General features: G+C 39.9%; 2 protein-coding genes across 3 annotated transcripts in view; one reads left to right on the top strand and one right to left on the bottom strand.

The window, feature by feature from the left end:
• Jazf1 (JAZF zinc finger 1) overlaps positions 1-3,631 on the top strand; it is a 112,533-nt gene extending 108,902 nt beyond the window's left edge. The window contains exon 4 of the mRNA XM_055611795.1: positions 3,098-3,631. Coding sequence (XP_055467770.1) covers positions 3,098-3,274 — 177 coding nt within the window. The 3' untranslated portion in view covers positions 3,275-3,631. The remainder of the gene's footprint in view (positions 1-3,097) is intronic.
• Positions 3,632-6,548: 2,917 nt separating this feature from the next.
• Tax1bp1 (Tax1 binding protein 1) overlaps positions 6,549-12,749 on the bottom strand; it is a 51,164-nt gene continuing 44,963 nt past the window's right edge. For both annotated transcript variants that reach the window (XM_055611794.1, XM_055611793.1), the window contains 2 exons: positions 8,388-8,470; positions 6,549-7,595 (listed from right to left, as the gene is read on the bottom strand). In XM_055611794.1, the coding sequence (XP_055467769.1) occupies positions 7,394-7,595; positions 8,388-8,470 (285 nt within the window). In that variant the 3' untranslated portion in view covers positions 6,549-7,393. The remainder of the gene's footprint in view (positions 7,596-8,387; positions 8,471-12,749) is intronic.

Raw genomic sequence — 12,749 nt, 5'->3', positions numbered from 1 at the left:
GGGCTAGGAGTTTTGGAAGAGCCTGTGTTTTTTCTGCTGAGCAGCCTTGTGTGATAAGAGCAGTAGTTCTCACTTAATGGTGGAGTCCAAATTCCTGTCCCTTAAGCCCTTATCTACCCCCTCTATCACCCTCCTTTGTAGCTAGCCCAAGGTAGGACTATTTGGAGTCCCAGCCCTTCACAAAACCAGTGACAAAAACCAGCAAGGGAGGGTACCTGAGGAAGAACAGACTGCACACCTGCCATTCCCAACCCCACTCCAATTAGTGGGTGCCATTTCCTCGCCTCAAATGTGAGTTGTTCATCTGCCAGCACCAGGAATCCAGCATTATATTCTAGACTTGCTGTGAACTTCCTTCCCTTTCAAAACGTAAATCTCCTCAGAATCCAGAGGACTTGAGCATTTCGTTAATATTTCTGAGGGGCAAAACCTCTGAAGATTGATGTCATAGCCAGGTGGTGGTGGTGCACACCTTTAATCCCACCACTTACTTGGGAGGCAGAGGCAGGTCGATCTGTGTGAGTTCAAGGCCAGCTTCGAGTACAGCTTTAACCACATCAGATTGAAGAGTTGAAAATTTTAAGTTTTTTGGGGGAGTGCTAGGGGCTAAGTCCCTGGGTTTTGTTGTTTCTTCTAAGCTTGCTTTCTCTCCCTCCTTCCCCAAACATAGCACCCACAGCTTATCTTAATTAGGGTTACTATTGGTGAGATGAAGCACCATGACCAAAAGCACCGTAGGGAGGAAAGGGTTTATTTCCCCTTACAGTTTTCATATAATAGCTTATCATAAAAAGCAGTGAAGGCAGGAACTCATGTAGGGCAGGAACCCTGAGGCAGGAGCTGGCGCAGAGGACCTGCAGGGCTCCACTTCCCTGCTTGTTTTGCATGGCTTGCGCAGCCTTCTTTCTTACAGAGCCCAGACCTACCAGCTCAGGGTGGTCCCACCCACAATGGGCAGGGCCCTCCCATATCAATAATTAAGAAAATGCCCTACAAGCTTGCCTACAGCCGGATCTTATGGAGGCATCTTCTCAACTTGTTCCCTCCTTTCAGATCACTTTAGCTTGTGACATAAATTGACATAAATCTAGCCAAAACAGCCTCCAGTTATTTTTTAACAGTTCTGTGATTTGCCTGGAGTTACCACCTGGATGTAGCTGTTCTAAGGTTGGGCTAAGACCTTTGGAAGGCTCCTCTGGGCTGGATGTACAGCTGGTACTTTCATTACAGGCCTGCACTCCAGTCAGAACAGCTTTAATGAGGTGATGGCTAGGCTTACCTATCTGCCATCACAGTGGGTCTGTATGATTCTGATAACCTAACATGACTCTTAGCAAAAACATGGGGTGTTTGGCCCAAGGCAGAGAGGCCAAATAAACATGTAAAAGACCCAGAGCCAGGCATCCAGGCAGAACCCATATTTGTCCTACTGATTTGCTTCCTGCCAGACCTGAGACCAAGTACAGCCACTTGCTCTCAGCTTCAAAGTCATGCAGGGTTTTAGCACAGAATTTGTCCTGCAAATCCAAGATGGCGGAACAGCAGACCCCTCTTCAGCCTCGCTTTTAACAGCAACCTTCTCAGCCTCTTCCAATAATGAGGCATGCATTGTGAGATGCCATATAACAAATTCACTTAGCAATATTGTGTGCTTTGTACTAGGCATTGTGCTGCGTGCCAGAGAACGGCAGGAAACTCAGTTTTCTGAGAGCTCAAGGAATTGGAAAAAGTAGGAGCCAGCCTAGGTAGTACTTCCCGGCCACCTTCCTTACCCTTTCAAGTAACTGTGCTCAACACCAGCGCTCACAGTCTCTTCTGTTCCTGTCTGATGTGGCAGTTACTGATAGACATTCAGACTTCAAGTGTCACCTCTGCATTTTTTTAACCTCTGCAGCCTGTTCCTCAGCCTCAACCAAATGAGTAACATGAACCAGTTTGCTAACCTGGTAAAGAATAAATCTTACATACCATATGTCAACTAGTAACACTAATTGGAAACCATTCTTCTAATCTTTTTTTTAAATTACATTGTTGAGGATTGTAAAATCCATCCTCATCATGGTTATCTTCAACAGGGCATTAAAATAATATCCTGTACCTGAATGGGGACTTCAGAACTATTTCCAAGTATCTGGTGTATACAGAAAATCGCCAGTGTTTTCAAGAAAGCTAGGTGACACAGAAGCGGTTGGGTGTTCTCCACATTTAGCAGCTGCACAGAGGGAGGGAACTTCATTCTCACTTGTCTACAGGCATTCATGAAAATAAGCCTTTAACTCTAAGGCTAAACCTGTAAGTTGTAGACAAAGTCTAGGTAAGGCCAAGTTTTCCTAGCTTAAAAAGTGCATGGTTGTGATGTAAAAACAAAAAGTATACTGCAAATAGCATTTAAAAATTATTTTTGTTCTTAGTTATGTGTGTAAGGGGGTCTGTGTGCATGTGCAGGTTTCTGCTGGGGCCTGAAGGGAGTATGAGCTTCCTTGGAACTGGAATTTTGGGCAGTTATCGGCTGCATGTGGGTTCCAGGGCATTCTGCTAATCTGAACATCCAGGTTCTTATCCGCCTTTTGTCAGTCACGGGACTAACTTTACATAGACAATCTAAAGTTTCAGAAGCATCACGCAGTGTGCAGTGCAGTGTGCCGTTCAGGGTAGTCCATGCCCACGCGCTCTTGCTCAGCTCTGCTGAAGCAGGGCGCTAACTGGCGAGGATTCCAGGTGAGGCGTGGCAGGGTACTTCCCAAAGCTTACATGTCTCATATTCAGTCTGCCCTAACCTGGTTTCTGTTGTGTTCTTTAGAAAAGTATTCCATTGGCCATTCTGAAATATTCATAGGATTTCCTACTAACTTTCTTCCGAATAGAAAATGTTACAACCCAGGAAGCAAGGCGTCAAAAAATCAGGGAATTGTACCATTAATTTTCTTACACAGGCCTGGTCTACACAGCCCAGGACACAGGCCCGCTTGAGACCCACCCTCAGCGGATGCCACCCAGAAGCGACTTCACTGGAACCCGACCCCTGCTGCGGTTTGTAGCAGTGTGACAGGCCATTTGGCGACTCTTCCTAATAGGAAATTTCTTATCTTCCCCACAGAATGTGAATGGCATAAAGTACCATGCTAAGAATGGTCACCGAACACAGATTCGAGTCCGCAAACCATTCAAGTGCCGGTGTGGGAAGAGTTACAAGACAGCTCAGGGCCTGCGGCACCACACAATCAATTTCCATCCCCCGGTGTCCGCCGAGATGATCAGGAAGATGCAGCAGTAACGTGCTGGTCAGAACTGTGCCAAGAAATCCTCACCAGCAGTTGCTGATTTTGAAAACAGCCACCTTTTTTCAGGGGAAGCACTCAGCAACCCTTTAATGAGAAATAATTAAATGCATGCTTTAAACTTTTCTGTAATTTTGGAATGATGTATCTTTGTAGAGTTAATGATTTTGTACATTTGCACATGTAATCATCATACCCATTTTCATTACTTTGATATAAGGTGCTAAACAAAAAAGCTCTAGGTTCTTCAGCACATTTTCCCCAAAACAAGGTAAAATTTAAGGGCATGTTGCATATTGTTTAACCATATTGCAGTGATGTCAACTGGGAGAGGAGGGGCTGGCACTGAGATGTTTTTCAAGATTGTAATGTGATTGAAGCTTTTCAACACATCAACTCACATAAAACCAAAATACCTTCATTATCAAACTGGTTACCATGCCTTACATAATGGAGAGTATTTGTGAGTAAAAAGACTTTAGGTAATGGAAATATAAATAAGAATGTTTAACATAATATGCTAAAAATATTTTCATATTTAAATAACATGCATAAAAGGTGTGCTTTTTTTTGTTATTACCTTGCCCTTTAAAAAGCTGAAACTCTTGCCATCAAACTTACCAATCATTTTAGTGTTCTAAATGACATCTTTGTGCAAAAGACTCAGTTCACTCATTAACGTTAACATGCTCATTGAGTGCCTGCTGGGTGCAAGAGAAGAATTTATACCTAATGTTACTTGTGGACCAAGATAGCAGTGTCTGAAATACTTTCCCCTGAAACGTTAGGAAACACTTTGAAATACTTAAGTGCAAATTGTGTGTGTGTGTGAAACTTAGTTATAGCTTCATCAACAGATGAGGTTTTAAAGCACTTTGTAGTTCTCTATTGCCAACAGTTTTGTTTAGACATTGCCAATTCTTGCAACTATTGCCCTAAGAGATCTGTGGGTTGCAATCTGAAATAAAATCCAAAACGTTTGAAAGAGAAACTGTTAAGATCCCTATTGCCTCCTTTTCATGCTCACTTTTGACTTCTTTTAAAGGCACTTTGCCCATCTCATTGTAGGTGTCTACATTTTCATTAGAAATGTCTGTTTAGCTTTAGAGAACATTTTGCCAGAATATGAAAATAAGCCTTACTAACAATTAAGTGCTTCTTGCAGCCGGTGGTCAAACAAGAGTGACTAATACAACCCACTGAGAGTGACCTCCATCTGGATCATTCCTGAAGTTTCTCTCACCGACAGTACCATCATGTGTTGAGTGTTCTTTTCTCCCAAGTGCTATTCTTTAAAGAGTTTACCAGTTGCCTAATACGCAATAAAAGTTGCTTTGACACAGCTAACTGCACACAGTACAAACTGGTGAAAGCAAATTCAATTTCCCTCTAAAATAACTTTTTTCCCATGTTCCCATCTGATGAAATCTTAGGCATAGCTAGAAAGTAGTGGTCTCTCCTCAGTTTTTCACATTGTGAAGACAATTCTGTTGAACAGATGGGTTAGTTTCTGCATAATCCCTCATGATGAGGGATTTTAAAGTATTTATAAAGCTGCTGCCCACTGAAAATGTCCTCAGCTATGAAAAGTGGTCTTGGTCCTGACTATATAGTGTTAGCCCACATGGTGTTACAAAGATGATCCAAAATTGAAACTCGTAAGTTGGTGCAAAAGAAAGCCCTACTTGCTCCTTTATCTACCTACAGTTGACCAAAAACTTTTAGGCCAGCAATTATTAGTTAGCTTTGCTCCTTTTCTAGTGTGAGAAACTGCAGGCTGGATCAGTAGTTCAGCAGCTACCCAGTCATAAACAGTCATTGTGCATGTTAAATCTTTCCGTGATGAACCCAGTTTCTACTTCTCCATTGTGACAGTATTACTAAGCAGGTAAGGAAGGGGATATTTTGTTACACCGTGTATAGTGAATGTATCGTACCGTGTCTGTGAAAACCGTGCTTTAAATTATATTTTCATATGTTTTGTTGGGGACAGAGCACATTAAGTTTGAAAGCAACAAAGTTATCAGAACTGAAGGCAATTTACTCAAAGTTTCTGTCAAGAAAAGCTGCTTAATAAATGTACCTGAAATCACATTTAAAATAAACTGCCTCTGACCCAAAATAAACATGGCTCTTTATTTTAATTAGCTCCACTGTGAGAAACTGCATCAAGTTTACTGTGGGAACTAAAACATCGTTCCAGTGCCTGTTCTCTTAGGCTCCTAATTATTTTGCAAAATCTAGACGATACATAAAGATTTTGTACCCTTACATTTTGCTTACTTTTTCCGTAAATGATAATTTACTGTAAGCTTGGGCTAACACCCTACTTCAAGTATCAGCTAGGCATCAAGATGAGTAGCCCGGTTCCACCCAGACTTTAACTCAAAGAGCACTTTTAGGCTAGCATGGGCATACCTACCAACTGCAGGAGAAACGTCCACAGCGCAGGCCATCCACGGAGGCTGGAAGTCAACACCATGCGTCGTTCCCAGTCATGTCTCCAACTTGACAGAGGGCCTCTCACTGAACCTGAAGCCCAGAGGTCTGTCTAGACTGGCTGACCAGCAAGCCCCAAGGATCTCCTGTTGCCGTCTTCCCAGCAATATGTCTAGCACTGGAGATCGAATCAGCAGAACAGGCCCTTTCCTACCGAGGCTATCTCCATGGCCCCAGGGCCTCATGTGGGCCTATTTTGCCCAAGTATAATCTATGAAAAACTTCCCAGGAAGCTGAAAGGAATATGCACTGCTGTTCCTGCTTCCTGGGACTGCCTGAAAGCTGCCGTCGAATGCCTCACACTCACCCTAGAATCTAGGTCAATTTGAATCTACAGCCTAGATTTAAGAATGAAATAAATGTAAAAAAAAATACTAACTTTTAAAACATACACACATACCTTTTCAAATGATTCAAGAAACAAATTCTGCTCGTATAAGTATCAGCAACATGGTATTATACAGTAGATCACATACAGCAGCCCAGAATGCTACTATCTCTGAATATTTACTTAACATCTTAAATATCCAGTATGCTCAGAAAAGGTCTCAACAGTTTTGTAGCTACTAAAGTAGCAAACGAAAAGGACTTTAACAGTCCCACCATAAAGATAGAGGAGTACAGGTCAGAAGTTTAAGGCCCCCGCCAAAAATCTCCAAGCTGCCCGGTTAATGAAAACCTAATGCAAATTTGGACAGCCTCAAAAATGTGTCTTCTTTAATGTTCATAGACACTACGCTGTGTAGCTAAACAAGAAACACATTAGCTGGATTTGGGTTGTGCATTCTATTTTTAATCATTGACTGAGGAATGTTATTTCCAATATGTATTCTCATCCGGAAACTGTGAGAAAGATACCAATACACAGTCATTTTTATGCCACAAACCATTTACAAAGGTCATTTAATGAAAACAGATGATGCCTTGATTTATCTTGGTCCATTCTCTCACTGGTTATAAATACAAATTCAATAATTGAAAAATAGTCATCCAGATTATGTTAAAATTTTTATCATAAATTAACAAAATATGCCTCATATTAATTCCTAGAGCCAGTGTTTTGCATACAAAAAGATTATCTTAAAACCTATGATCTCATTCTTCGTGCAGCTCCATGACCAAGTAGGATTTTAAAATTTGTCATTTCACTAACTAAATTAAGGATTTTTCTATATTCAAAGAATTATTTCACAGAGCTGTTATGATCAATGCTTTTTATTACATAATAGTAGTCATGCTCAATCACCAAGGTGAACAGAAACTTGTAAATCTGATTGTACTAAGTAATCTGCAACTTACTACATAGATGTGTGTGTGTGTTTTCAATTCAGTAACATTAAAACAATTCCTGTGTCCTTCTTCATATACTTTTTCTAACTATGGAATAAACAGATATGAACGTACAAGAACTGTTCTTAAAGCAGACAAGAGTAACAGATGACAACTGTATTTACTGTAGTCAAAGCTGTGCCCTGCAGCGACACCATATCCCAAAGAAGTTCTCAGTCAGAGAAGCGCAGCACAGGGACGTAGAAGTGACACCTGTGCTTCCCTTAGACTCTGAGGGTTTCTTTCTCTTTTTCTTAAGTGCTAATTTTACTAACTCAGAATAAAAGCTAGTCGAAGTTTAGAACATTCTGATCAAAATGGGTCTGAACATGCCTTTCAAAGCCCTGCTGGTCGTAGTCAGGTGGGAACTGCTCGCTGCACATTGGGCACGCCTTCCAGTGACTTTCAACGTGTTCTTCAAACTTGATCTGATCATAGTTGGGAGGGAACATCAATTCGCAGAGGGGACACTTCTTGTGAACATCAAAGCTTTTAAACAAAGAAGAAAATGAAAGAATTAGGTATTTTCTAATACCGAATTAGACTGAAGGTGCAGCTGCATTAATCTAGTTAGCTGATACTTATACCAAACAACTTATGCTCGAAGTCTTCACAAGCTTAGTTAACTTTGTTCTGCTTCTAGACTCTTGGTACTGTGTACAACATCCGTCTTCCTACAAAACCACTACTAACTTACAACGGGACTGACAACCCCCAAAGCCAGACATTATGTGAAATGAAGCTTACTGTAAAAAAAAAATTCTCCCACTTTTTAAAATGTTTTTTGTTTTACTTTTTTTTTTTTTTTTTTTTTAACTCCAAGGATGAATACAACTCATCATTTTCTGCCAGTGTCTACAGGGTTTAACATCCAGAGAATTTTGGGGCTTGATAGAATAGGAGTACTGCTCCTGCGGAGGACCAGAGTTTAGTCCCCTCTCTGGATGGCTCACCACTGCCCCAACTCTAGCTCCAGGGGAGATGTCCTTTTCTGGACCCTGTGAGCACTTGAACTCAAGTGAACAAACCCACACACAGACATAACACAGAATTCCGACCTATCTATTTCCCAGTTTCTCTGCCACCAGCTCTTTAAAAAGATGGCATGTCTGAACCACACAGAAGGCAAGGTAAATGCTGGACCTTGACCAGGATTTATGTTCTGTATGCTGGGTTCTGGGCACTGTATTTTTTAACAAGTTTCCAGAAACTATTTCTCAGAATCACTTGTCTTATATAATTCTGTATAATTCTACAAAGAAAAAAAAAAAAAAAACTTGCCTGGAATCAAAGCAAAAGCCTGCTCCATGACCATGTAAATGCTGATTTGCTGGATCAGAAGGAACGGGCACATTCTCATCTTCCTGGAACAAAAAAAAACAGAGCAGCTTTTTGAGAAAAGTGAAACCAAATTCTTTAATTCAAGGATGTTCATAATGACATTTAAATTACCCAATTAAGTTTTAGCTCTATTATTATTTAAGCTTTCATATAAGCACAGATTTGAAAGAATGTTTATTACAGAGCATTCTACTAGGGACAAAAAAAAAGTGCCTTTTTTTTGGAAATACATATTCCTCCTTCATTCCAGGGCATACATTCCAAGATGCCTGAAACTGAGGTTCCGACGAACTCTTTCAATACTGTTGGTTTTCTTCCATTCATGGTTATAAAAGAAAGTTTATTTTACAAATAAGGCATAAAAGAGGTTATTAAGAAAAGCAAAGCAAAAGAACACACTGAAAACAAAAAAATTAAGTGTATTTGATCTCTAGTCATCTAAAACTACCTTATTGTATTTCAACTTTTGTTGTTTTGGTTTTTTTTGGTTTGGTTTGGTTTGGTTGTAGTTTTGGTTTTGGTTTTTTCAGACAGGTTTTCTCTGTATCCCTGGCTGTCCTGGAACTCCCTCTGTAGACCAGGCTGGCCTCAAACTTGGAGATCTACCTGCCTCCTACCGCTGGGATTAAAGGTGTGCACCACCTCCTCCTGGCCTGAATTTTAACTTTTAAAGAGAGTACTTTATGGACATTTCTTTGGCATCCCGTTGCCAGCACCACTTCTTAGTGCACTGGGTCCATTACTAAGCAAAGTAGTTACTTGAACACAAATACTTCAATCTGAAAACAGAGTCTTCTACTAATGGGCATAATGCATTACTGGGTGGATACACTGGACAAAACAATGACTTTTTTTTTTTTTTTTTTTGGTGTTTCAAGACAAGGTTTCTCTGTGTAGCCTTGGCTGTCCTGGACAGGCTGGCCTCAAACTCAGAGATCACCCTGCTCCTGCCTCTCTGAGTACTGGGAGTGGTATAAATCTAATTTATACCAATCACTAGCCAAACATAGACACTCACTGACCACCAAAAGCACACCTCCTCAACAGCTATTCAAGCTTAACCCTTTAAGGAGGCATGGATGGAAGACTGCTGAACATGCCTTATGTTGCTGGGAGGTCATGCTTGCCTCACAGTGGCAATGAAAGGGTTAACGCATGTTCTGGCGAAAAGCACCAAAACAGCATAGTTGCTGTGAAAATGCAATTGGAACAAAGAACAACAAATCGAGTACTTCTGCAGGAGGTGCACAGCCTGGCTAGCATCTAACAATTTTTCCTGCTTGAAAATTAAAATGAGTAAAGAGCCTCAGGGTCTATGTCTGTTTGTCTGACTCTCTCTCTTATCCACATGTATATGTGTGTGTGTGTGTGTGTGTGTGTGTGTGTGTGTGTGTGTATGGGTGTGAGTGTGTGTTTCTTGTAAGAGATAACTGGGTGACAAAGGAAATAGGGCTGATAATTTGAGGTTGGAAACAGGATAAAACAAACACTTCACAAGCAATAAGAATTAAATCTAGTAACTATAGGATCAATAGCATTTAAATTCACTCAAACAAGAAAGAGGATGTATTTGTTGAGTCTGTTACGTTTATTATCCAAGACATAATCATTCTGACTGTGTCAGGTTGTTCTAGCTCCCCGGCACAGGACTTCCAGTCACAATAACTGAAATACTGTATCTGCTGGCCTCGAACTCACAGGGATTGCCTGCCTTTGCCTCCTGAGTGCTGAGATAAAAGGTGTGCACCACCACCGCCTGGCTAACTTTTGTCTCTTCTAAAAAGAAATAAAAACATGATGATGAAGCAAATAGTCTTCAAAAATATACACTACAGTCTATCCCCTAATTCATTCTCAAATCCATGTCAATGAAAATAGCTTAGACTGGGAAGTGAAGCTATTAAGGCAGGGCTTTAGTATAAATGGAAGATGGAGGGTTAAAAGCAAAATAACTGAAAAAGTCCATGTAATTCAGTTTTGATCACAGAGCTTTATATTACAAGTTAAAAGAATGAGATGTCATTTGTTAATTTTTTAAATAATAAAAATTTGAGTCAAATTATATATATTAGAAGTTGAAAAAGACTGAGAATCATTTATTTTAAATTTCTGGGGCTAAGATGGTGTTAGTAGTCTGAATGAGAATGCTCTCAATAGGCTCATATATATGGATGCTTGGTTTTAGTTGGTGAACTGTTTTGAGGGATTAGGAGCTGTATGTCACTGGTGGTAGACTCTGAGGTTCCTTCTGCCTCACAGTTTTTGTCTCAACGTAAGAGTTCTCAGCTACTGCTCCAATGCCATGCCTGCCTACTGCCATGCTTCTTGCCATGATTCTGTGAAACTCTAAGTGAGCCCCCAATTAAATGCTTGCTTCTGTAACTTGTCTTGGTCATGGTATCTTTTCACAGCAATAGAATAACTAAGCAGGAGGATCAGCAGTTAACAGCACTTGATACTTTTGCAGACCCAAGTACAGTTCCCAGCACCCACATCTGTTGGCCCAAATGATCTGTAACTCCAACTCCTGGGGATCTAACAGACACCCTCTTCTGGCCTCTGAGAGTATCTGTATACACACACACACACAGCAGTGTAAAAATACTTTTAACAAAATAATTCTAACATGTTTGTACTATAAATGGCCCTTAAAAACATACAATGTAAAATATGCCAATTACAAAAATTTTTTTTATGATTACAGGGATACCTAGGTAGTCATTTAAGAAAACCAATCAGAAGTGTGATTTTTCAAGACAAGGGATGTGTTTAATGAATATAAAGTCTCCACTTTGCAAGACAAAACTCTGGAGACTGATTATTCAGAGTAAATTGTTACATAACTTGTTTATTTAAAAATACATTTAAAAATGTGGGTCTGTAGAGATGGCTTGGTGGTTAACAGTACTTGCTGCTCTTGGAAAAAAAAAAAAAAAAAAAAAACCCAAGGGTTCCATTCCCAGAACCCACATGATGACTCACAACCATCTTCGACTCTAGGTCCAGGGTATCTGATGCCCTCTTCTGGCCTCCTTAAGCACCAGGCACACATGTGGTACACTGACATCCATATGCAAGCAAAACATCCATATACATAACACGCTACTCTTAGCACTTTAACACCAAAAGAAGAAGAGCGAAACACATTCAGGTCAACAACCACCTAACAACGTAAGAATCACTAGTGGCCACTTGCAGGACTACGTCTATCTTTGCAAGAATTATGAGCTGAAATACTGTGGCACATTCAGGAATCCAGCTGAGCACAGAGTAGACCTTTGCTAGTTGGCAATTACTCCTTTAATTCAAAAGCATGCATCCTTTAGGAAACTGAAGGGTTTGATGATGTATCAACTTGCTGGACAAAGAGGATATGAGTGACTGAAACCTAGAAGATACTCCTGCCTCTCAAAACCTTTGTTAGGTGGTATTCGTATAGATTCCTTTTCTTTTTATGATATGACGTTCAAGTTTTATCAAACATCCATTTCTAATAATTTATCAGTCAGTGAAAGAATATGCTGAACTATATAATTTAAAGCCATTTAAAAATCAAAAAGCACATAATTTTACACAATCTCTGGTTTTCAAACCTTTACTTTTTTCTATATTCAAAAATCACACCAAAATGGATCAAAGACCAAATATAAGAGCTAAAACTATAACTCTTACAGTGACAATCAACACTCTCAAGCAGGCAAAAGTTGCTTGTATACAAACAAGAAAGGGATAAGAAACAAATTACCAGAGAAACCTGACCTCACCAAAACTTAGGTCACTTTTGTGCAGCCATAGATTTTATCTAGGAACAGAGAACTTTGCAAATGATAAATCTAAGAATCTGATTTAGAAAGAAGCAAAAAACTTGAATAGCTATTTCTCCAAAGACAATTCACAAAAGCATAAAGAAAGATGTTTGGCATCATCACACAAATCAAAAACATGTGACAACCACCTCATGGCTACTCTAAAAGACTATACTTTCAAAGCAGACATTTCTAATAATAAAGTATCAGTACCTATACAGAGAACTTGAACCCTGGTAATACTGATGGGAATGTTAACATCATGCAGTCTCTGTGAAAAACAAAAAGTTAAAGACAGTGTTGCCACGTAACCAATCAGCTTTACCCCTTGGGATTGCACACTAGCAATTACAAGTATAGTAACTCTAGCAGTTCATTTTCCCCTCAAAAGTGAAAAGAAGTATTCCAAGAAAGACTTCTACATAAAAGTATCCAGAAAAGCACTGTTCACAGTAGCTAAAGGAGGAAAATGATGCAATCCCATAAAAAAGAAATA

The sequence above is a fragment of the Psammomys obesus genome, unplaced genomic scaffold (genome assembly GCF_907164565.1).
Source record: "Psammomys obesus unplaced genomic scaffold, mPsaObe1.curated_primary_1811, whole genome shotgun sequence".
In the NCBI taxonomy this organism is placed as follows: domain Eukaryota; kingdom Metazoa; phylum Chordata; class Mammalia; order Rodentia; family Muridae; genus Psammomys; species Psammomys obesus.
This window is presented reverse-complemented; position numbering and strand designations above follow the sequence as displayed.